This window comes from Rhyacophila brunnea, unplaced genomic scaffold, assembly GCF_057557595.1.
Source record: "Rhyacophila brunnea isolate RB1 unplaced genomic scaffold, BYU_Rbru_1.0 scaffold_14, whole genome shotgun sequence".
NCBI lineage: Eukaryota > Metazoa > Arthropoda > Insecta > Trichoptera > Rhyacophilidae > Rhyacophila > Rhyacophila brunnea.
The window spans coordinates 39,618,188-39,642,849 of record NW_028232796.1 but is presented as its reverse complement, the minus strand read 5'-3'; the positions used below and the strand labels follow the sequence as shown (position 1 = coordinate 39,642,849).

The following is a 24,662-nucleotide window of genomic DNA, read 5'->3' as shown; positions in this document are numbered from 1 at the left end:
TATAAAGCGTCACTGTTCTGGCAGAAGACACTAATTCGAAAAAATGACATATTGAGTTAGTTATACCAAAATGTTCCTTATTTCAAACTTTATCGTCTGGAAACCTTCTTAATAAATAAACAGTTTTTATTTTTAAGTCATCCTTTTTACGATTACTTAATAAACTCACATGATAGACCATTTCAAACATTTTAATAACTTCATAGTCAAATTACTCAAAACTAGTATTCTCCAGTTAGTGTGTTCTGCCAGAACAGAGACGATAGGTAGGTACACTGATAACTTGATAACATTCTAAATAATGATCTTATTTATTGATAGCAATTAAATTGTAAGTAAGGTATCCATAAAATAAAATCATGACAATGACTGACAAACACTTAATGTGAACAATGGCCTTGCATCTCCTTAAATATTTTGGGTAAGTCAGGTTTGTATGTTGTTGTTTTTAATTTTAGGCACGATTCCAGGTTCTCATCAATATGACGACATCTCAATTTACTCTTGATAAGGTTCATGCTTGAAAAAGATTGTTAGCATGAATATGTAGATCCGGAAAGGAAAAGAACAGCAAACGCTAGTTTTTTCAACTGATCATATGAGTCAGGAATACTATTCCAGGTATTTAAACATCATCATGTCTTCCTTCTCCAGGTCTTTCAAAGCAGACTACTAAACTTGTGCTGTGAACCATGTTCACATTTGTTTTTCTCCAATATGTCCATATAATAATTATTGTTAATATTTTTATCCAACTCATTACGTTATATTGACTTATCCATAGACTAATATACTTTGACTTATCTATGCTGGCAACACAGCCAAAAGAAGCGACCTTCTCAAAATGTACAATTGGAATTGACAGATTCTGATTTCTGATTCTAGTGCAAGTCATCAATAGGAAAATTGTTCCTGAACGATTTCCTCATTGTATTTTCTCAAAAACATATCACATGGGCTAAAGGTCATCCATTCCTTTAATCAAATATAACATTTTATTTTCACCAGATTTTGTAATAACAGAATGGGGTTTGAATTCGTACACATTTTGCCGATGCTATGTTTCGTTCTGTTTCCGGGAACATTTCTACTAACGTAAGTATTGTAATTCCTTTTATGCGACATATCTTTCGTATACCATTCAAACTCATGTCTATAAAGCTTATATTCATCTTGATTCGGACTAATTTCAAATGCGTACTTCTCTACGTAAATGAGTTTTTGATTTACGTACTTATGGCGTACCTATCTTTCAAATGTCGGAAATACCTCGAATTTTTCTTTTGTCGTTTTGTTTTTCAAATCGTTAATAAATAAGAAACGCGCGCAAATACATTATCTTTTTAATCTACAAACAGTCATTGAAAAATGTTATGGTTCATAATATTTGTCTAGTATCATCAGCAGTATTTAGTTGTATATTCTGTCATTTTATATTTCCAATGTTAATAGCTATTTATTTCTTATCCGTTGTCATGTTATAACAATAATAATTGAGTATATTGACCATAAAGGCCGGTTCAGATTAGTCGAGTGGCGAGTAATTTAGTAACTAAACATGTATGAACAGGCTTCTAATTCCAAAAAGCGATAAGTCCACATTTGGTCAAAATCGAGAAAAACATACACACGTATTCTTTGTATAATTTTACACAATATGTATTGATCTATAAATTCCAAAACGCAACATAACCCTACGAAAAAATATATTTTTTAAGTCTCGATTTATTACAAAAAGCGCCAAGTCCATTTTATCGGCTGAAACAAATTGCCATTTGGTTCTAATTTCGACATAGAATACAAGGGAAAAAATAATCCCACGTTAAAACAAATAATTGAAGCTTGAAACAAAAAAACGTTGTTTCCCGAAAATATTGAATTCTGGACTTTTCGCTTTTTGTAATTAGACGCCTCATTAGTCGAATCAATCCATTTTGTTCTATTTTTTCGGTTGAGTAGCGACCCCCACCACCTCTCACTAAATACAAAACAAGTCTGAACACGTTATCTTTAGTCAAGTTCATTAGTTGTCGTAGAATTTCTTCCTTCAATTCTTCTAATATAGCCATTGTAAATGAACTTATTCATTTATTTATTTTTTGAACATACCTACATTATTTGAAAACACTTCGAATCTGGTTCTGGTTTGAACCTGCTGGGTGTCGTATTTTTGTAAAAAAAAAGATTTTTTTCTATTGGTTATATATTTCAAAGAAGTGTTTTTAAATTATGTATGTTCAATAAAAAGAATGTTACATTCTTAAATCTTGCGAATTATTTGTTGAAATAAAAAAATAAAAACTAATTAAGTATTTTTGCTTTGTTACGTTGTGTTCTGTTCATTTTGACACGTCACTCACTAATGTACTGTGTTCAGACACTTTTCAGTTACTAAATCACTCACCACTCTACTAATCCGAACCGGCCTTTAGAATCGGCCAGAGTGGGTGAATGTTAAAAATGTATCACTTTGACCGGGCACTATGCATAATGCTTCTTATACCCCGTTTACACGTGCATGGATTTACTGCTGACAGTATGTATTATCGCGGCCATAACAAGACATGCATGTGTAAACAGATAGTATTGTTCAAGTTGCAACATTTCATGGATCAAAAAATTCACAATCTTCTGAATTTTCACACGACAGTTGGGACTTGTGTGATATCAACGTCTGCGCAGTACAACGATAGTTGCGAGCCTGCCGGAAAAATACGAACTATACCGCGCCGAGCATTCTGGTATATACCAATCTTCACAACCAGTGAATTAGCACCATACAATAAAAACAATGCGTCTCGCTTACGCTTCAAGAATGTGATTGGCGAGACAGTCAGCATTTTACATAAACAGTTATTATTGCGATAGTTTAATTTACACACTATTGGTGCCAGTAAATCCATGCATGTGTACAGGCGCTGTAACGTTTTTTCGAGCTCAGTCGAAGTATCGCCGTCCCCTATTGGCTCATTCACTACACGAGAAAAAATTCTGAAGAGTGAAGGCGGTTGCTGACGTTGTCTTAAGAAACAATATAATATTATTTCTTAAATCCTAATTTTTCTGTACTGGATTTATAGATATCTTTGTTTTCTTTCGTTATTTACGTACTGGGACAGATATTCATTTGAAAGCTTTGTTTTTCGAGTGCAAGCATAGATTTTTTAAGTAAAGTTTTTGTAATCTTACTATTATATTAAACATATGTAATTTGACAAACATGCATACTAGAAGAAATGTTTTAAAAAATCCAGACAACCGACAAGTCTCAAATTTGCATCCATCAGATTCCGGCCAATGTGCTTTACCAATTGAGCCACCTGTATCCTACTCAACTATGATGAAATTAACTTGTAGTCCTACAACTTCAGCATTACAAATTTCACTAATATTGAAGACTAGCTTTTCTGGTTTGGTTCGGAAAATGCCGTATTTCAATAATTATCGAAATCCAACATGTGAAAGAATTTGTTTCATATTAATGTCCAGCTTCTTTGTGTCACTACCGAAAATAGAAGAGGCCTTGTAATTCCATATCATTTCTATACAGTGGCGGCTCGTGATAAGATATTTGGGGGTGCTGCGGTTGATTAAAAATAAAAATAAATGTTTATTTGGATTATATTTTACATAAATAAGTAATTATATTAATAATTAAAATAAAGAACTTTTCATAAATTTCTTGCTGAAATAAATTTTAACAATATTAATAAATCGTTATAGCTATATTTGCGTTGCGTGCTCACGAGCGACGCAACAGAGAAATTCTGAAATCGGACTGTCCGATCTGCAGTACCGATTACGCTTCCATTTGCGAGCACCACTGCCCGCGCTCTTCTTCGCCGACTCGAGAATATTCTATTGAAATCGGTACTGTGCAAAATCAAGTACCTACTGCGGTGTATGCTAATATTATTGGACATTGGATGTATCAATGTGCGGGCGAGCTGATTACACGCTTAATAATATTGATATTTTCATATAATATACATAAATTTATGTGTATTATAATATTACATTTGTGTACCTATTAGCAAATAGTCCCAGAATTTGCAATAATTTACATATTATCGATCTAATTATCAAGTGAATTATATAACGAAATTGTTAGATATTTCAATAGTTAAATGTTGTTACAATAAGTATATTCAGTCAGTATGAAAAAACAGACGATTCGTGTTTTTTTTATCTTCAATATAAATAACCTCTGAATATTGGATGAATCAGATAGTATTTTGTTTTATTCCATGAAAAATAGTGTCTGGAAACCCTGTGAGTTTTTGTGTTTCCTCTCTGATATTATTATCTCGGTTCACGAGAGACTTAAGGTAGATTAAGTAGATATTGGTTTACTGATGTAAAAAACACTTTCAGATACATCTGGGCCGTGTTGAACGAGCATGTCGAACCTGACTTTCCGTACATCAGCGACGCGGCCACGTATTCTCCCGAGAGTTGCTTCTTCGGACAGTTAATAAACATCGGATGTGTCTTACGTATGTATGATTGAACCGAACAGCCATATTTGTGATCATATCCACCCAATTTGTAACAATCATCTCCATTATTAATTACAAAAGTGCTTTGACTACATTTATCACATGGTACATTTTTGTTCAGACACTAAAATTGTTGTGAATTTGGGTTAAATGATTGTCACAATATTGATGTATAAACCTGCTTATATGCTTTGTAAAAAAGAACATTTTACAGCCAACGCCGACAGTATTTGTTGGCATATTTCAAGTGCGTCTTTTTAAAACTGAGAGTATAGTGTTTTGACATTAGTGGATTTCTTAACAATTTTCTTGTGGAAAGGGAATGTCACCGAGACGCGACAGAATGAACCGAAACAAAAGAGATCATGGCGGCGGTCACGGGCGGGGGGAGAACGGCAATTCAGAAAACAGTCGAAGCTCGAACGAAGTGTGGACCGAGCATGTCAGCTCGTCGGGAAAAAAGTACTACTATAATAGTATCTGTGGCATATCGCAGTGGGACAAACCGGCCGATTGGGTCGACCCGAATCCTCGAAGACATCAATCGTCCGATCACGATGCGGATCACGGCTCAAAACGGTACAAAGACAACGCCGGAAATCATTCTGACAGTCATTATAGAGACCAACACGACTCTCGAAATAATAGAAACTCACATTATTCCCACAATGACGTGCACGTCTTGCACGATACCGATACGTCGTCCGGCGGAAGCACTCCGGTACAAGACACTTCGTGCAGGATGAGGCCGGGCAATCAAGAAGCGCAGACTCCGTTATCCATGGCGAGCGCCTTACCGAGGAATCTCTCGCATCAGTTACCGGCCACGCCTGTAATCAATCATTCCCTGTCCGTTAACCACTGCCCTCCGATGATGATGCATCAGGAGTCGGTCAACAGACACACGCCTCTGAACGTTCTCCTGAAATCGAAAATCGAAGGCATTCAAAACGTGGGAACGTACGGTAACTTCAGCGGATCGGACAGTCCGATGCTCACCGCGTCCCTTTCTAAATACGTGTCGAACGATCTGGGCAAGCATGTGATGGGATGGCCGGCTGAGGTGCTGGAGAGGCAAGCGCAGAAGTTCGCGGACGAGGCGTACGCCCTGGGCGATCTTCAGTGCATGCGAGTGTGCACCGACCTCAAAGTGGCGCGCGCCGTTGTCCGTCACGTGGAGATCCAGGCCACCCTGCAGGACCAGAAGCTCATGTACCTGCGCCAGCTCATTGAGAGCGTCAAAGATGTCACCTCGCATAATTCTGTCATCTCTGCTGATCTTAACGGCTGAACCGCATCTTCATGGTCAATTTTCTAAATTGTAAAGCTCGTACTGAATGAATGCATCAATCAAACCCGAGTATGTATCATCCGGTTTTGTTGTTTCTTATAATTTTAAATATATTATTTCAATTAATATTAGTGTTGTCGTTTCTAATATATCTAAAGGTGAATTAGCTTCACATATATCGGCAGCGCAAGTGTAATACGGCGGTGTAATTAAACCATTTAATGGCTATGTGCTAAGATTGCCTTGTAAAACAACATGTTTTTCACATAATAAAATAAGGGATTTTGAATTTACATGAATGACTAGTACATGAACCTTGATTGTCATTCACTGCAATAATAATATTGATGCTTGGATAAGTCATTTGTGTCATAAAACATTAGGAATTTTTGGGTATTTCCACATATAAATTTTGGGTTTTACCTCCTATCAGTAAATTTGCAGGTTTTTGCCTACTTAATTGCAGTCATTAAATTTATTACTTTCCAAGAAAATAAGTATTTTACTATTATTTATTTCGATTTATATGGATAATGGCCTTTGGGACAAAATTCCATTTCGAATTACGAAATAACGAATATTTCGATTTATAACAAACTTTTTGTATGAAAAATGATTCTTAGGGGTTAAAATTGACGAAAAATTCGAAAAACGGCGAAATTCGATTTATCGTTTTGCGAATTATCGAGGTTCTACTGTATATATTAAAACATTCGATAGATTTGGTAAACCTGTGGTTCCAATAGGATGGGGCCACATGTCGTACAGCCGTAAAACACTAACTTTATTAACAGTTGAATACAAATTCGTACCAGAAGTAAATTTTAAAATATTGTATTATATTTAAAGTATTGTAGGAGTTGTTCCATCGCTAATATAATCAAATTGATTGTTATTCATAGTTTTCGACGAAGAAGTATGATGTCGTGGGAGCATCATTGTAAATTGGGTTTACAATTTTACATAACAATGGCAAAATTTTTCTATATCCCCTGAAGATTTTCACGCAGTATTTCACTTACTCCGACAATATGTTTTTCTAATTTGACTTTTTTTTGTTATACAATGTTTGATTTGAAATGCAGTGTTTCTTAATTTTACAACTCTTAAAGTTATTGATTGCAAGCAGTCATTTCGGACAATGAAAAGATCATTCTGAAGTTATGCAGTCCGAAATAGCCGTCGAGATTATAGAATTTATTTCAAAACAAAATATAATTGAGTTCTACAACATAAATGCAATTAATATATGTATAGGTATATTTTAAATTATGAATCTTAATTATATTCCGAGACTGAAATTATTACATATTTATGTCATTACGAGGATTCATATATTATTCACGACAATATAATATTAATGTCAATTTACAGAAAATTACTTTTTTAGTTTTAATACTGTATGTCAATATTATACTTTTGTAAAATAAAATTCTACCAAGTAAATGCTATCTCGATAATTAAAATGAATCAATTCATATTATTGTTTACATCAGCTGTAAATAGCAAAATGCTTTGTTGATAATTTTTGATTATATTCAGATTTATTAGGTAATTTTTCTGTAAGTATATAATGTTTTGGGGCGGTTATGGTTATGGGGAGATTGAATGTTTTCAACCGACTGTTTTAAATTATGTATATTTATTAATAATGAAATATTGGAATAAATATCTTTTTTTTAAACTTTGAACACCTTTGAAATGCTTGAGCATGAATTGAAATAACTATCTAATAAAAGACATGCCCTAAATATAATTTTCGGCATGATTTGAAATTTATGATTTTGCCTTTGGCAGAATTTATTCACTTCTATATTAAATATAAACAAAATACTGTCGAACTTGGTTCTTACGATCATGGAAATAGCGAGATCTCTGATGATTTATGATTTTCTCCATACATTTATTCACTTTTATAACGAGCTACTTCTCGGGTATACCGAGCAAAACTGTTAATGTGTCGATCGTTTAAAAACAACATTTTCGATCCTAAGCAATAAAATCCGACTGGGCAGTTAACTAGACCGATGCCGCCGGAATCGGATTATGTTTATGACACTAGTTAAGTGTTTTAAGTACCTAATTGGTGTTTTCGCCGACAACATTGAAAAAGTGTCCACACATATGGCTGAAATTGCATGTAAAAAATCTAAACTTTGTGAAGTCAGTAGGGACCTACCAGCGCCGGTGGCTTAGCACTTCATTACAATAAACCGCTTCTTTTGTAGCTTATGAATGCCATGCTTGTTTCGGTGATTTTTACAATGGTTTTCAGATTTTTTATGGTCTATGCTTAAATAGAACGTGGCGCGAAAAATGTTATATAACGATATAACGAGTAATGCTTATAATGAGCAAATTCAGTCGGTCCCATCTTCCTCGTAATAACCAAGTTCGACTGTAGAACTATATTATATTTTAACTATAAGGGCCAGCCAGCCTCATTCGTTTAAAGGGACATTGTCACAATCAGTAATTAATTCAGTTTTTTGTGTAAATATAATATAACCAACAATATTTTTATTAATTGTATTTGTTGACAATGCCCCATAAACATAGGAAACTTACCCTGCATAATAAAATGTTGTGCTATGTAATATTCTGTTTATTTAATATGGTACTTGTTAAATAGCACAATGCAGCGTGATGCAAACAATATATTATATTATTTAAAAAGAATAATTACATAAATAAACTATTTTTTTTATTCAAAATTTGTTATTGTATATAATATATTGAACATATATAATTTGAAAACCCACTGGAAAGTCTTTTTTGAAAAAAATATGGCATCCGACAGGGCTTGAATCTGTAACCACTGGATTCGTGCCAATGTTCTTTAACCAATTAAGCTGTGTATACTACTTAATTATGACAAATTCAACTATTAGTTTTTATATGATATGTTTATCAAATTGTGCTAATGTTGACTGTCAGTTTTTGTATTTTAAATTATTAAGGTAGGTATCATTAATTACCCTAATCTTAATTACCAACCGGTGCCCAGATCGTTCCAAATTTTAGTTGTAACGTGCTTGCACGTGCTAATAATTTAATAAACTATTTCTTTTATTCAATGAATAATTCACAAGATTGGTATTTTAGTATTTTTTTTGAAAAAGATTTTTTTCACATATTACAATCACATTATTATTTTCAACACTACAACAGGCCATGTGGCCTAATGACAATAGTGCACCCAGGATTTGAGAAAATCAAATAAATATATCATGACCTCACCGGTAATCGAACCTAAAAACAAATGAAATCCTTGCGCAACCAACCGTTACCTAGGAATTAGTAATTTGTCTTGGGTTTTAAATGACCTTTCGCTGTTTACTTTTCAAAATGGCCGATTATTTTAACACATACATACAAACTTTATGTATGCGATCTACCTTGGTGCGTATGCGTGAAATCGAGTGTAGTTTTACCACGGTTAAAATGCATCGCACTATTTAACAAGTTCCTTTAAATGTTGTGGCTTTCCATCACGGATTTAACAGTAAACTAAAATAATTGAGGTGCTGAGGACCAAACACGAGTACGAAGTAGTTTTCACCATCACGCATACCTATTTATACGTGAAAAAAGTTTCAGAGATGTACCTAATTGCTTTGTACAAAAAGGCATTTTATTCTCTACTTTTCATCGTCCATGTCCGATCCTAATAGGATCATATGGGTCTCCACAGAGTGGAGGTTTGTATTAACAGATTTTGTTTTTACGAGAAATGGATGTCAGCCACTTGCTCAACCTATTAGGTCCATACTCACAAATTGGACATAGTGTATAAAATTTTGTTATTATTTTCATAGCAACCTTATCAATTTTTAACTGTTTGGTTGAACTTGTCCGCCTTTAAATGCTAAAAACAAATAAATTTCAATATTGGATCATTTGAGAACATGACCTTATTTACAGAATCTTGAAAACAATTATGTAGAATTTACTATTGCATATTTAACTTTTGAAGTCGATTTACACAACTCGGTTACTTTTTCACTTGTATTCGTTGAATCCTCAGCATGATCTGTTAATTTTAATAACAAGCTTACTGTTTATGTCAGTGTACTATTTATTTTAATAATATGTATTCACTTTTTAAAACCGTTGTTTTCCTATAATATGCCAATATCGTATTTAAAATGTATATGTATATGTATATTATGAAATTATTGTTTTGTTGTTTTTAATTTCTGAATTCTGTCTTATGCCACATTCTCACATAGCAATTTTTGTGGTTCAACTGTATGTTGAATAATAGTTGAAAGTCAATTGACAATAAAATTATTTCAACTCTCTTTCTACATTTAGTCAATTCAACAATGAATCATCATTTCTTTTCAACTGGTTGCCTACAGTAACTCACTACAGTAAAAACAACTTACATCGACTGTTTCGACTGCATCCAAAAAATGTTTTAAAGTGGTTTAATGAAATAACAAATTCACTCGACCCCATCTTGCTTACGACTATCGATTCAACTTGAAATGATATGTGAGAATATTCCTTTCAATTTCTTTTTCAACATTCAACACAAAGTTGAACAACAAAAATTGACACACGAGAACGCTGCATTATTGTGTTAATTATATATTACAGATACACTACTTAGCCTATCGTTTCTAGTTTGTTTATATCGTATTATATTCAGTTAATCAGAATATTATAGTCAGTATATAAGAAATTGTGCATAATATCACGTTTTATTGAAATGTTTAATTATTTATTTAATTTCTGCTGTTTACTGCTTTCATATGAAATATTTCCATTAAAACAAACTGTAGTTTGTTTCAAAAATCGGTTGATTGTTTGATCAAATCGCTACATGAAGTTGTTATTTCTTTTCATCCTGCATATCAGTCACTGATCAATTTGATCGGCAATGTTATAAAATCACCTAACTTGTCCTGTTGTAACTGTATTTGTAACAGTACACATATTGCCCAATTAAGGTCGCCTCACCAATACAGTTACAAAATGAACAAGTTGCGCGAATTAAACTGTAAAGGATATGTATTTTTTAAATAATATTCAATTACACATTGTGCTTCTTTTAAATGTTTTGTTTCATTGCCTCCTCGACCCTTTTTGTGCTGTATTTATTAATATATTTTTCTACGCAATAGGTATAGCTAAATAAACAACCATGAGAGATTAATTTGATTTTTAATGTTTTCATATTGTTATCTTCTAAGATAGTCAATTGGACATGTCATTAATTTGTCGATCAATCGACATATTCCATAAATCAGAAAGTTGTTGTTGACAGTGTTCGGATCACGCACATCGTATCGCCTTGTCTCATTTGGTCTCGCATAGATGGTTTTGACCTTTCATTGACAATAATTTACAACAGTCTTAATTAATATCTTTCGTACAACAATGATGCAGTGCATCCAAGATTCCCTGCTTCATGGTGACAAATAGAGGGGGGGGTTTATTAAACTTTTAATTACTTAAATTCTATCTAATCTATTAATAATAATAATAATATTTTTTCTGTGCTAGTACTAATCATAATCATTCTAACAAATGAGAATATATTGATTGGACACTGTAATTATGTTTAATTTTTATCTATATATATACTGAACCAGAAATATGATATATATATATATATATATATATATATTTGAAGAAATGCTACAGATGAATTTACATAAATCAGGAAGATAAGCATTGTTTAAATTAGGTAATCTCAAATTTCACTACCATAAATAGCTTCAACAAGACTAATATAATATACATTGCAGGAAATGCATCCTGCTGGACCTGATAAAGAAGTAATAGTCATAATAATCGGTACAGGATATTCAAGACACGTATAACTTAACATAGAATACCTATATGTGAACAATATGCAAATTAAACATATTCTAAAAAATGCTAAGATCAACTGTTTGGCTAATATCTTTAATGCGTGATATTGCATAATTGCATCAAATTATATTGTTCATTAATGTGTTTTATTTTATAGTGGCACCTGTGAATAAAAACTATATCTACTTTGTAAGCACATTGACTTCTGCAGAGAACTGCAAGTTTTTATATAAAATTACATTCACACAATAAAATATAATGAATAATATTATATGTTGTTGTAACACCGTATTAAAATAATATATATATTAGCATCTGACAATTAAAGGAAATAAGATGAAATTAAGTATTGTTTTAAAAACCTAAATCCCTAAAATGGCTGCCTAGTAATTTAAAAATCCAGAGAGGCTCATTTTATTCTTATAAAATATGATTTTATCGGTGTAAGTGCGCAATACCACGTAAGAGCTGATTTAAAAAAAAATGCGTAGTTTTCAGGAGACACGTTGGTTGGTGTATGATTGTTTTCTTATTATTGGCTTAAATCAATACGGCGTATGAACCATTATTCGAATTATGCAAAAGTAAACCTGTATAGTGATAAGGTTTTAGTCTCATCCAAGGTATTGCAATTACACTGATGACACAAAATAAGACAATGCAGCAAACTTGTTTATCGTTTTTGAAGCACAAAAATATGATAAACTAGATAAGTAACCACGGTTTCTAATGCTGTTACTTATCCTCTTATTTTGTTTAATCTGTATATACATCTATATTGTGACATTCACCAACTAGTAGAATTACATATAATTTAAAATACAACTGAACAAATAGCATAGTTTATCAAATATACCGACCGATTTAAACGCTGTGTCATATATATATGCACGTTTTTATTATACATCATCATTAGTACAGTAATCTCTCTATTAATTGCCAGCATGCAAAAGAAGCAATGTAAAATAAATACATCGTTTTGTCTTTTTTATTACATTTTAAAATTCTATCTCCACCGTGGAGTAATGGGAAAACGTCTGTCTTTGTAAGCCACGCGTGCAGGTTTGAATACTGTATCAAAATGTGTGTCCAATACAGAATAAGAATATAGATATTTATCATATTAAGTTCTGTATATAAACTCCACTCTGTAAAGAATCATTTGCTCAATCGCTTAGAACCGAAAATGGTAATATATTTCTCTAATTTTTGATGAATTATATTTAGAAATAATTTCAATATGACATAACTAATAATAGTGTGCATAAACAGAAAGATTACTGTACATTTTTGATAGCTTTTTATTATCGAAAACACAATTTACAGCTCTTTAATTCGTAATTCGTAAGTTTTATCTCATTTGAACGAAAGCATTTAAAACTGTGTTGTTCAAGTTGTATTTTGTTGTTTTTAGTTGGTGTCACAATGTACATACGTCATCGGCAAATACTAGAATTAAGATGCGTCTACCCGATACCTTCGTCTGTCGAAAGACTCAATGACATTTCCATTTGGTTCGGGACTCTGTCATGTCTGGGACTTAGCATGGTTGCCAACTTTCAGGTAAGAGTTCACACCTTACAAACACTAAATACAGATAGGATACAAGTCAAACTTTCACGATTGGTTAGTATTGTATTTAGTTTTTGATATATCACTGTGTATTCAGACCTCTACATTTTGGATTCATTGCAGAAAAAAACCTCTGGAATGAAACGTTGAGTAAAGAATGAAGACGTACACTGTGACATTCCAAAGTCCACATACAATAATGTTTGAAGACATAAAAATCAGGACAAAACATTAAAGTTACTTTAAGATATGTAGCTATGAAAATAACATTTAATATACAAAAGTTTAACCAATTAGAAATAAAATGCTTATAACTTTTCATACCAAGCAGTTACACTGTAGAATCTGTGGAGATATGAAATTTAATTAAACCAATTTTTTACTTACATCGCGAGCCTAATGCTACAAGGTTCCAAGTGTTTATTTTTGGTAAAACAAACCTAACAATGAAGTAGTATTTTAAACTGCCTCATTGTTACTTTCGTTTCCCCAACACTTAGAACCTCGTAGTTCTCCAGGCGCGACATGTTACTTAGACTTCCTTACCATAAAGATACAAATAAACCAGCAATGGTTGTGTTGGGTGCCAGATTTTTTGCTGTAAGGTTTTTCTGGACTTAAATCATTGTAGGCTACATTTTAAAATGAACACCCAATGTAGCAATTATAAATTGCAATTAAAATTATGGAATCAGTACTTTTTCAATTCTGGGATTAGACAAAATTGTGTATAATAATTTTCGTAACTCGAAAGAAAATTATAAAATAATGGTATTGAAAGATTTATTTTATGTGTAAATTAACTGCCCTTACATTTCGCTTCTTCAGTTGAAATATGATAATTTCGACAAAAATTAATTCCGGAATTGCGGCTTTTTCATTTCCGAGATTGACATCAAGCGCAATCCCGGGTTTGCAAAACCTAGGGCCAATAAAGATGGCAACATATATATGAAAAGATACAATGCTGAGTTTTATACTCTGCGTAATGATTATAATGTGGTTAAATTAATGAGGATTGCATTGGTTTTAATACAATGTATAATATACGTTATATATATATATTATACGATCATGATTCAATGAAATGAGTAATGTCGAGTAATTCAGTAAGCCGTTAAAGAAGCAAGGCAAAATTCTACGTCTAGGTGGACCTATACTTCCTTATACTTGGGACAGGTAGTGAAAGTTTGATGAAGGTAACCATGACCCACCCTTGGTTGTTGCTCTCCCGATGATGACAATGATGTAAAAACTACTGCAAAATTCCTCAATAAAATGATAATTGAGCACACAATAAAATATATCAAATAAGGATGGAAAAGTACTTATACTAAAAAAACAACATGTTATTCTACAACCTGCGTGCCATGGCTATGATTTCACAGTGTAAATGCATGTAGTGTAAAGGACGAAGCAGGAGACAGGGCTAGATATGTACTTGAAAAAGCGGAGGATTTATAGTTCTGCATACAACCACTAAGATATTCACAGCTGTAATATTATAATGGTAAGGCTACTAATGTAGACAGTGCTTAGAAGTTTTTTTTTTTACTAGAAAGTAATACAAGCTAATTGAAGTACTAGACAAATATATAGGTAATTCATTAGGATTGGAACTACATTTCCAAAGTCACTTCTTGAAGAAAATATAACAGTGTTGCCAGTCATTCTGTCACAAGAATTCAGATTGTAGTAGATAGAACCTGTCTATTAAAAAAATGCAACATAAATTTGAATCTTTACTTACTGTTTACTTTTCATCAAGGTGAAACTCAAACTCTATCAATCTATTCATTTCGTACATTAAATACAAGACCATTGTGGAAAATCCTGGGTTCAATTCCCAGTGCAACCAAAAATAATGTGTTTATTTTTTTTCATTTAAATTCAGGGTATAAACATCCATTACTCTGTACCACTCTCACCTTGTGACAAGGGTTAAAAAAAATGGGTAGCAATCAATAGTGTTACAGTAACAATATCATTATTTTAACCTTCATAATGTAGATTGAAGGAATACACATCTTATATTCACAGTTAATGTAGGATTTCATTCAGCAAGCCAAACAATAGAGTGGGCCCATAAAATGAAAGCCCCATGATTATTGTTTTCATTATACAAGTCATCACCCCATCATCCCCCACATCCTGAAGCGGGCCCTCAGGCCAGGATCTTTGACGGGCCCCTATCACTAAGGTTAAATGCAGTCTGACGCTCTACAGTGGCGTTTGAGGTCAATAAAAATTCAGTGTATTGTTAGCGATTTTTAACACATCAAATTATGTAGTTTTTTTTTTTTTTTAGAATTATTAATAACCATGTCCTTGCTTTTTCGTACAAGGTGGTTGTTAGTAATTTTGAACAATCACAAACACCCAAGCTTTGAGAAAAACACATAAATATTGTGTGTCCTGACTGGGAATCGAACCCAGGAACTCTCAGGTGGAAGGCAAGCGCCTTACGCACTGCACCACGAGAGCCGCCGAATTATGTAGTTGTCAAATAGTAACACACAATAATCAAAAATTGCATCGCACAACCATATATTTTAAAATGCTAATAACCTCAAAGGCAAACAGGCCACAGGCGACTTTTTTTTACTATTAGAGCATATTAAATATGCTCTAATCTAATAATACTAAACATCTTAAATTTTAAGATGTGTGTTTATCTCAATTATGTGTTCGGCCACAGCGGGGCCCTTGGCTAGAACCCTGTCAGCTCCCCCCCTTTGTAGGGGCCATGCATCACCCTGTTTCAAACTTTTTATAAGGTAATAATTACTTCCTGAACTGCCATTAGTTATCAGAAATGTGTGTAGTTTTCGCTAAGCATAATTCTACTTTGCCGTATATTATCCGACATCACATATATTTGGTTTCAATCTACAAATTCAAAATTAATAAATCATACTTATAAGTAGGAATGTGGGTGACTTACTACCTACTGATATTGAATTTCACTTAATTGTCAAAGATTGTTGTAAATTTGTATTTATACAGATATCGAATTGCTTGGTGAAATTCTACAAGCCATGGCCTCTAATTTCAGAATTTACTAATTCGCTTTGCTCGCTGAATGTAACTGTATCTTAAGATCAAAAAAACCGTTGTCTTTACATCAAACTAAAAGTTATTGAAGTACTTCATAAGCGTTATCTTCCATTTTTCGATTTCTAGGAAACCAACGTGAAATACGTCCACTATACTGGTGCGTCCATGTGCTTTGGGCTTGGCACAGTTTATTTTTGGATTCAAGTAAGTATTCTACCCTTTTTAAAAATAAAAAAAGTCGAATTGTTCATCAAACAATTTGTCATTGAGAAGGTAAATTCCATGTTCGCCTCTAAGTGGAGTATAATATGGGTTTCCACAGCGTACAGGTTATATTGACAGAATTTACCTAGCAGGAATGGTTGTCAGAAATATCACTGTCATTCACCCAACACAATAAATCCATGCTCTTAATGCATAATGATAAGCAAAGCAATACTACTTAGTGTTTCTCAATCTTTTTATACCTGCAGACCACTGAAAATAGGAGAAACGTGTTGCAGACCGCTAACGCAGAAATAAAAAATATTATATAATATAACATACAATAACGTCTGATCACAGTTGATTTCGTCTCATAAAATCATTCATCTATTTTAAGAACAAAAATTCAATGTACAAACACTTGCAGGTGCATGGATTTTGAAGATGTTATTGGAATTTTTAGCATAGGCATTTGGACGCCAAAAATTCGCAGACCACCAAAAAATCTCTGTGGACCACCTATTGAGAAATATTGCTACTCATCAACTTGGGTCCATGATCTAGATCTAAATACACACTGAAAAAATGTGTAAATTTGATACAGTCCAAGGATTCTGTCCAGCGACCTTGACCCTCGTGGGTTCAATCAGTGACGTCGCTAGGCAAAGTACCGCCCTTAAGCAAACTTAGAATGCCGTCCCTTTTTATTTTCAGTTATAAATTGTCTGCCAATTCGTTAGGCACCTACTTATCTACTTTATTATTCATTTGTCTCTATCTTAAATATTTCAACAATATTTAAATTTACGTACGCATCATCTACTGAGAATTGAACCATTTCAATGAAACCTACTCTCAAACAATCGTGGCTTTAGGTGTGTGGTACTGACAGGTTTGGAGGCACCCTTCTGAAAATTTGTATCTGCAATAAATTACAATATGTATTGCAATCAATGACATTAATATGGACGAAGCATCTGGAAAATAAAATGACACTCACTTTGTGTCGGGTCTGCCGGATGGCGAAATTCATATTTTAATATCGGTATCCTACGCTCAAATGAACATTCTGCTTGCAAGCGGTCTGGCGACACCGCTGGGTCTGCCCATACAAAATTTCTGACTGTCAGGTTTCGACTCCGCCAATATTGTTGTGTTACAAAATGCCAATGTGCCTAGTTAAAAATTGTAAAAAAAAAATCTACTAAGCACTCCAAGAAAGATAGGATATCACTTTTCATGTGTTAGTATTATTTATTATTGGTAAAATGCCATTTTAAGATATTGATGAATGTTTATTCAATGCAATTGAATGACAGAAACCATTGGACAAACGCCTGTGATGCGCTGGGCTCACATGCGTCTAATTTCCGAGAAGTCGTAAGTAACCTACAATCTGTTTCTAACGTAATGAGTAATGACACTAATACGCCATTACAATAAAGGTTATATTACTATAAATTCTTTAAGCTTGTATCGCATAATGGAAATGGATACGTCATATGGTCACGTGATGTCTACCTATGACTTTCATGCACAATTTCTCGTGCGCCCCGATATGAAGTGAGTTGTCCATTTAATATGTCATTGATTGCAATGGATATTACAATACAACAGTTATTTTTATTTCAATTATTAATAAACTAAAATGTCGAGGAGATAAGAGAACGCACCAAACAGCCTCTCATCAGACTAAGAGTGAAAAGGTGACCTGGGTCGGCTACGTGCTGTGGATGCCAGAACAGAATTTCAACAAGGCATGCCTGTTCTTCAAGTCACCCTGATTCCGGCGTTCGGAGTCCCGCTATTGAGTGTATACGGCGGATCTACGGGATGCTGGTATGACCTGGAACAATGCAAGAAGACTGACTAGTGACAGGGATTCTTGGAGGCCCCGCGTGGTGTCCATATGCGCTATTTGTATTCGCTTCTTTATTCACCACAATTTATAATATATCGCATCTGTGCAACCCACAACCTGCCTACTTCCACAGGATGTCACTGGGTCCAATTGGTTCTGGAAAAAAACAAATCAATTTATTATTATAAATGTGGACTAATATGAAATTTTATTGTAAGCTAAATGGTTATTTTCAGGCTATAGTGTCCCATTCCCTACATCCGGTGTTTCATAATTTGAAGGTTGTATATTTGAGGCTAGCATTGTCGGTGATCTGTACCATCTTCTTCTGCATTCTTCTGATCACCGGAATTCTATCGCATATATACTTTCAAGGTAAGAAGAATTCTTTAACATTCTACCATATAATTTTTATTATAAACAAAGAATTTTTAATAGTTTGGATTACGCTAGGCTCTCCCGAATTTCTCGTAGACTTCGCAGTTATGATGTATGCATCTGCATATTCTGTCAGTCAGAGCTTGCCTAATGTGTGTAAAATATTGTAAACAAAGAGTAAACATAGATAGGCTTTACTGTATGAGCCTATATTGAAGCAGACTGTGAGTCAGATCTCAAGGACAAACACCATCACGAATATTACAAGCCTTTGTTTGCATATTTGTAACACTATGACTATATCTGTGTATATTTAAATCCTATTAGAGACAGATGGCGCTGCAGCTTAGTAAATAAATATATCTCTGGTCACGGTTAGTATTTTTTTACCTATCAAATGTCTAGGTTATTTATTATTTTTCTTAAGAAGGCCGGCTTTAAATAATCGCCTAGTATGGAGTCTTCACTGCCCAACATATATGAGGCCTGGTCACAGCAGTGTTTTGTAAATTTGGTTTAAATGCTTTAAGATAGCACAGCTATGGTCAATATGGTATAATACAATCAATTTAATTGTTCCCAACGCCGAGTTATTGTATGTATGTAATTTTTAGGTAAAAATCCTCGAAAATGGTACCCAAGTGATGGAGGATGGCACTACCATGTGGCGTCTACAGCTTCGGAGTGGGTGGTCGCCATCTCTTTCTGCTTTTACATCCTCTCTTTCTCCGAAGACTTCAGAAATCTCAGCTTGGATCATCCGAAGGTCGGTTCTTATAATTACATTTTTAGACCTTCATAGGTCCTAGGCACTTATTTTTAGAGACCTCAATCTGAATGTTTTAACATAACACTTGAATGCAGGATGACAACACTTTAATGTAGGTACATAATATAACTTTTGTAATCAATCACATTTAACGTTTAATATTATTATAAATTAACAGTGGCACATGTGAATAAAAACTATAAATATTTTGTCAGCACACTTTGTCCACTGCAGAGATCTGCATGTTTTTAAATAATTTTTCATAAGATCAGTGAGATTATATAAATTAATATTGGCAGGTAGGTATTTCTTATTTTTGATTTTATTTAAGTAAGGTAAAATTTAGTGAAAGATTCGTAGGCCTTAAAATGTTTCTAGGCAATTGTGTCTTACGGATAACGCGGTTCTTTTTATAATATATGGTATTTTATAAATATCGCCAACTGATTTTTACTACCTATTTCACCTTCTTCCTACTTTATACGTTGATACCGCCTAAACCATGGCATCCTCAGAGGATCCAAGGCCACGAGGCCTGAATCATCATTGGGCTGATTCATGCAAACATGAACAGATCGACTGCGAGGCAAATTTCTAGCCCGTAAGCAAATAGTAATTATTAATATCATTTTTTTAATATTATTACCTACATTTCATCCAATTTTGACCAATATTGGAAGCAAAGTTCCCAGCCATACAATGTACCTAGCACCTAGAATATCTGATTTGAGATTACTTTGAAAAAATATGTATTTGTACCTAGTTCAAATATTTCAAAATATGTAGCTAACAAGCAAAGAAATGCAGAAGGTAGTAATAATTCCAAGAAATTCACAGCCCCTTTCCAAAGCATGTATCTAGAAAAGGTCTGAAATATGAGACCTGAGGTACCTACTTACAAGCCAGGTACATATGCCAGAGGCTGTTTTTGTCATTTTTCAGAGATAGAATAATTGTGAATTGTTTGTTGGGTATTATTACTACCTACTCTGCCCTACCAGCCCCTATTAGGGTCATTCGGTTTTTGGTCTCTACTCTCTGCGGACGCCGGCTGTGGCGCCGCGCTCCTGGCGTCACCGCCATTTTAAATTTATAATTTTTTTATAAAAAATTTTTTTTTTTTTTTTGTTTAAATATTTTTGAATATTTCCTACGCTGTACTTTACTGTATTTATATTCCGAACAATAAACGCCCTGTTTTCGCCTGTACTTCCGCGTTGTCAATCAACATAAACATGTCCCCGAAAGAAGAAGCAGACGATACCACCGTGACTTGACATGACATTACATCATCAGGGGGGTCCAGAGCACTCATCTATCACCCCCCCCCCCCTTTCGGAGGTGACAACGTTATTGAATAATATATCTTTATTTTCATCAAGTGACACTTCTTCAATTCACAAAAATCGGTAACTTCATACTTATGAAAGTTAATTCTGATTTCCTGGGAATCCAGCATTTTCAATCCCGGTATATCAAAATCAATAAATTGAGTGACATCCCGGAATTCGAAATTCCTAAATTCCAAACACTAATTTGATCCGATGTCGTACGATCAGTCATCATAAAGACCTGTTTATCTTCGCTATAATGGAGTTCTAACTATTAGAATAAAATAATATGAGTACAGTAAAACCTCGTTAATACGAATTCCACGGGACCGAAAATTTAAAAAATATTCAAATTACGAAATATGAAATGTATGATGGCAAAAATACTAAAAAACTAAATATAAAAGAAATAAGTTCACACAATTGCCTAAATTCGGCCCATCATACTTCACTGCACTACCATTTTTGAGGCTTGCACGCGCGTATGTGTCTATAGAAATGTATGCATGCTTGCTGCATTCGTATTACGACGAATTTCGAATTAACCATGTTCGTATTAAGGGGGTTTTACAGTATAATCATCAGTCTCAATAACGTTCCATTCATTAAAACATTGCAACCATTAGCAACCCTTAGCAACCAAGATGTTCCAGAAAATTGACTACCTTTTTAATGTATTTGAAGATACATAATTGAATCATTCTATTTTGCAGATTTGTTTCATCCGAGATTCGTCATCTCTGCTGATCCCTTCGGAGCCGAACAACATAGACGCAGCAGACGTGAACCCCGAAGACGTTCTGGTGATGGCCAAATGATTACAAGAGGCCCTCGCCAACACCCAGCAGATCCTCAGGCACCTTATCAAATACCGACAGATACGACCGACATTCAACAATAACCTCTCACAAAGACTGAATTCTACCAATCAAAACCCTAACTACGGAAGCTTCGACAATAGCCAAGTCACCGATATATCTTATGATAGTATGTTACAATATAACGGATCCAATTTAAAAAGATCTTCAAGCGTCGATTCAGCTTTAAATAACGACAGAGACTCATATGATTCGTCAGAATTCGCTGATCAATATTCCAAACTGTTTGAAAGGAATCGTAGATCTTCATTCGATAGCAGAGTCTGTCTGCAGCGATGTTTTTATGAACCGCAGATGACAAATTTAGAGTCAAATATTAATATCATTACAAATTCACTAGGTAACATTCGAAGATTTTCTATTTCCCGGAGCCTGGAGGATTTGGATCATTTGGACGTTACAGTAGACATTCATCCGTCACCTTGCAATGGTGCTGTAAAGATGTTGAAGAACGTGTGCCTGGATTCGATGGATAATGCGGCGGGTCAAGAGGGTTATGGGGAATCCCCCGGTAATCCTGAATCCAGGTTGGAATTCAACAATTCTGTGATAGGAGATTCTCAACAGAGTGCTAGCTTTAACTTTGAAAAGTGTGATGTTAATTTGGAACAACTTTTAGATATAGACTGTGACGGGTTGTTGACCCATAATGAGATAAACGGTTTGCAGAATACATTTAGTAATCATAACAGAGAACCCGTAAGTTTAAATAATAACGGTAGTGTTAAAAGAACCCGTGTTCATAGTAACAGTAAAGCGGGCGCGATAGCTACGCAAAATAAAAAATTAGTCAGTCTGTCACTTTCTTTGCTGTTGGCGGCCCTGCTTCAAGTTGTTAGATGCTTGACAGTAATGCTTGATGATACGTTAAGTTGCTTTAAGCAGGATATGTTCTGATAATCATAGTAATTATTTTATATTCTTGCACATTATAGTTATGTAAATGATAAATTGTTTATGGTTTTGTGGGGAAAATAATTGGGACAGGTCAACATATCAGACTCCGTGACATTTTGACAAGACATAGATGACCAAACGTTGTAGGCAAACGTCGGCAATACACAAAAGTTGCTTTACAATTATTTAGAATCTAAAAATGATAAAAGTGTTACTAAAGTATACATAGTTTTCTATTGTAATTAATTGTCAATAGTAAAATGCCTTCGTCTCAATTTAATTGTTCCAAATGTATGGGATTTCTACGCTAGCTTACAGCATTTGTAAGTCTATGCTTTTGTCAAAAGATAGAGTTTGCAGTCGCATATTGAAAATTGTCTCGACCGAGACATAATCATAAATCAACAATTCTTCCGTGCGCATAGGCGATGCCATGCCAAGACAGTGGTTTCATGCGCTTAGCCAAAATAAATGACAGAGTGAAACATTTTGGAATTATACATGAGCCACATGTCAAGTGAAATTTGTTGCTTGCGACACCAGCTGTTTTTTTTCAAACTGAAATGTCGCAATTGAGCAGTATGCGGTACATTAGGTTACATGTGTTTTCTGAATACCAACAAAATCACGTGTCAACACGACATTAGATGCGCAACCCGGCTTATGGCACGGGACCAAATATGTTGACCAGTACATAACAAACAATCTATTAAAAATGCCTGATTTACGAAACTTTCTTTTAATCTATCACAATATAATTTTATTTATTACTGCTACAGAATTAGCTCAAAGAATTGACTTTGTTATTGTTTAAGGTGACGCATCAGTGAAACGCCAAATAATGTTCAACTGTACGCGCGACGAAAATTTGTACTTGCTTCGCATTCATTGAGAGAACGTGGAGTCGGACGCACGTCACTTTGCTGCGTGATGGCGACGGGCCAATTAATTCTAAAATCGTGTAAAGATGACTACAAACTTTACCCATTTACTTTAAAAAGCAAACATGTCAATGAATATATTATTATTGATACTAATAGAATAATAAACAGAACATAAAATGGACGTATGTTGGATTTATATGAGAAATAATATTTCGTTTGACAGGCGTCATTTTCACCCGCGACCCGCAATCCGCACATCGCCTAGCAACGATCTTTTTAGACCGTGCCTCAACTAATGCATGGCCTTAATACAATGCAATTTTAAATATTTGACTTACATAGTACACCCGATCATCTTTTTGCACGGTTCAAAAAAGTATCGATTATTTTTTAATATCTTTTATTTACACGGATTTTTTTGCTTTAACACGGTTTAAAAAAACTAAAAAGAATAAAAATACATATGTATGTACATATTAATCAAAAAATTGCGTTGCAATAGACCGCACACCACTGGTGCATACATATGTTGTCACCGGATGCCGCCCAGACATACAAACGTACATACATGGCGCCACTAGTCAGTCACTTCGGGTTCGATATTAGAGACGCACCGCATGCTTCGGCGTCAGCGTCATTAAATATTTCCAGCGATGAGTGATTTTTTGCCAGAGAAAAACAGCAGTAAACAGGCACGTTTATTGTCAAGTAACGAGACTGAATGAATATATTTCTCAATGCTAAATTTAATTTAAATTGAAAACTATGTATTTTTATGTATAAATAATAAATAAATTCGATTTATTTTTGAGTTCAGGAATTTCGTATTTTGAGTTGATTTTAAGTAATGGAACCTATCTACCATTTTTGTAAGGGCACCTTATCTTTTTTTACACGGTTTTGTTTTGCATGGTAGTCTTTGGAACGGTGACCGGACAAAACAGAACACGACAAAACAGAACATGACAAAACAGAACATGACAAAAAAAATAAAACGTATCCCCCGTGCAAAAAGAGGATCGGGTGTATTACAAAACATTCATTTTATTTCAATTCATTATCAATTTTGAGAATACATAGAATACATAGTATAACAAAGACCCACATATTGTCTGGTATATTATATATATATTTAACCATAAATAGTAATAGCCGAAATGATAGTGTTTTTAATTTTATTTTACCAAAATGGATCATGAAATAGTAATTACATAT

General features: G+C 34.0%; 1 protein-coding gene across 3 annotated transcripts; it reads left to right on the top strand.

Moving 5' to 3' along the window:
- The first annotated feature begins 809 nt into the window (after positions 1 to 809).
- LOC147075977 (DNA damage-regulated autophagy modulator protein 2) lies at positions 810 to 24,429 on the top strand. 3 transcript variants are annotated; one of them, XM_085942308.1, is made up of 8 exons: positions 810 to 930; positions 1,009 to 1,095; positions 4,375 to 4,496; positions 13,031 to 13,179; positions 16,372 to 16,449; positions 18,547 to 18,685; positions 19,303 to 19,454; positions 21,502 to 24,429. In XM_085942308.1, the coding sequence occupies exons 2-8, from the start codon at positions 1,025 to 1,027 to the stop codon at positions 21,604 to 21,606; spliced, it is 816 nt and encodes a 271-aa protein (XP_085798434.1). In that variant the 5' UTR covers positions 810 to 930; positions 1,009 to 1,024; the 3' UTR covers positions 21,607 to 24,429. The 3 variants fall into 3 exon arrangements, with proteins under 3 accessions (XP_085798434.1, XP_085798432.1, XP_085798431.1); XM_085942306.1 differs by having other exon boundaries at positions 818 to 1,095; XM_085942305.1 differs by lacking the exons at positions 13,031 to 13,179; positions 16,372 to 16,449; positions 18,547 to 18,685; positions 19,303 to 19,454; positions 21,502 to 24,429 and having other exon boundaries at positions 836 to 1,095; positions 4,375 to 6,277.
- The last annotated feature ends 233 nt before the right edge of the window (positions 24,430 to 24,662 follow it).

Excerpts from the sequence above, each read along its gene's own strand:
- LOC147075977 (XM_085942305.1), top strand. The coding sequence starts at position 4,822 with ATGTCACCGAGACGCGACAGAATGAACCGAAACAAAAGAGATCATGGC.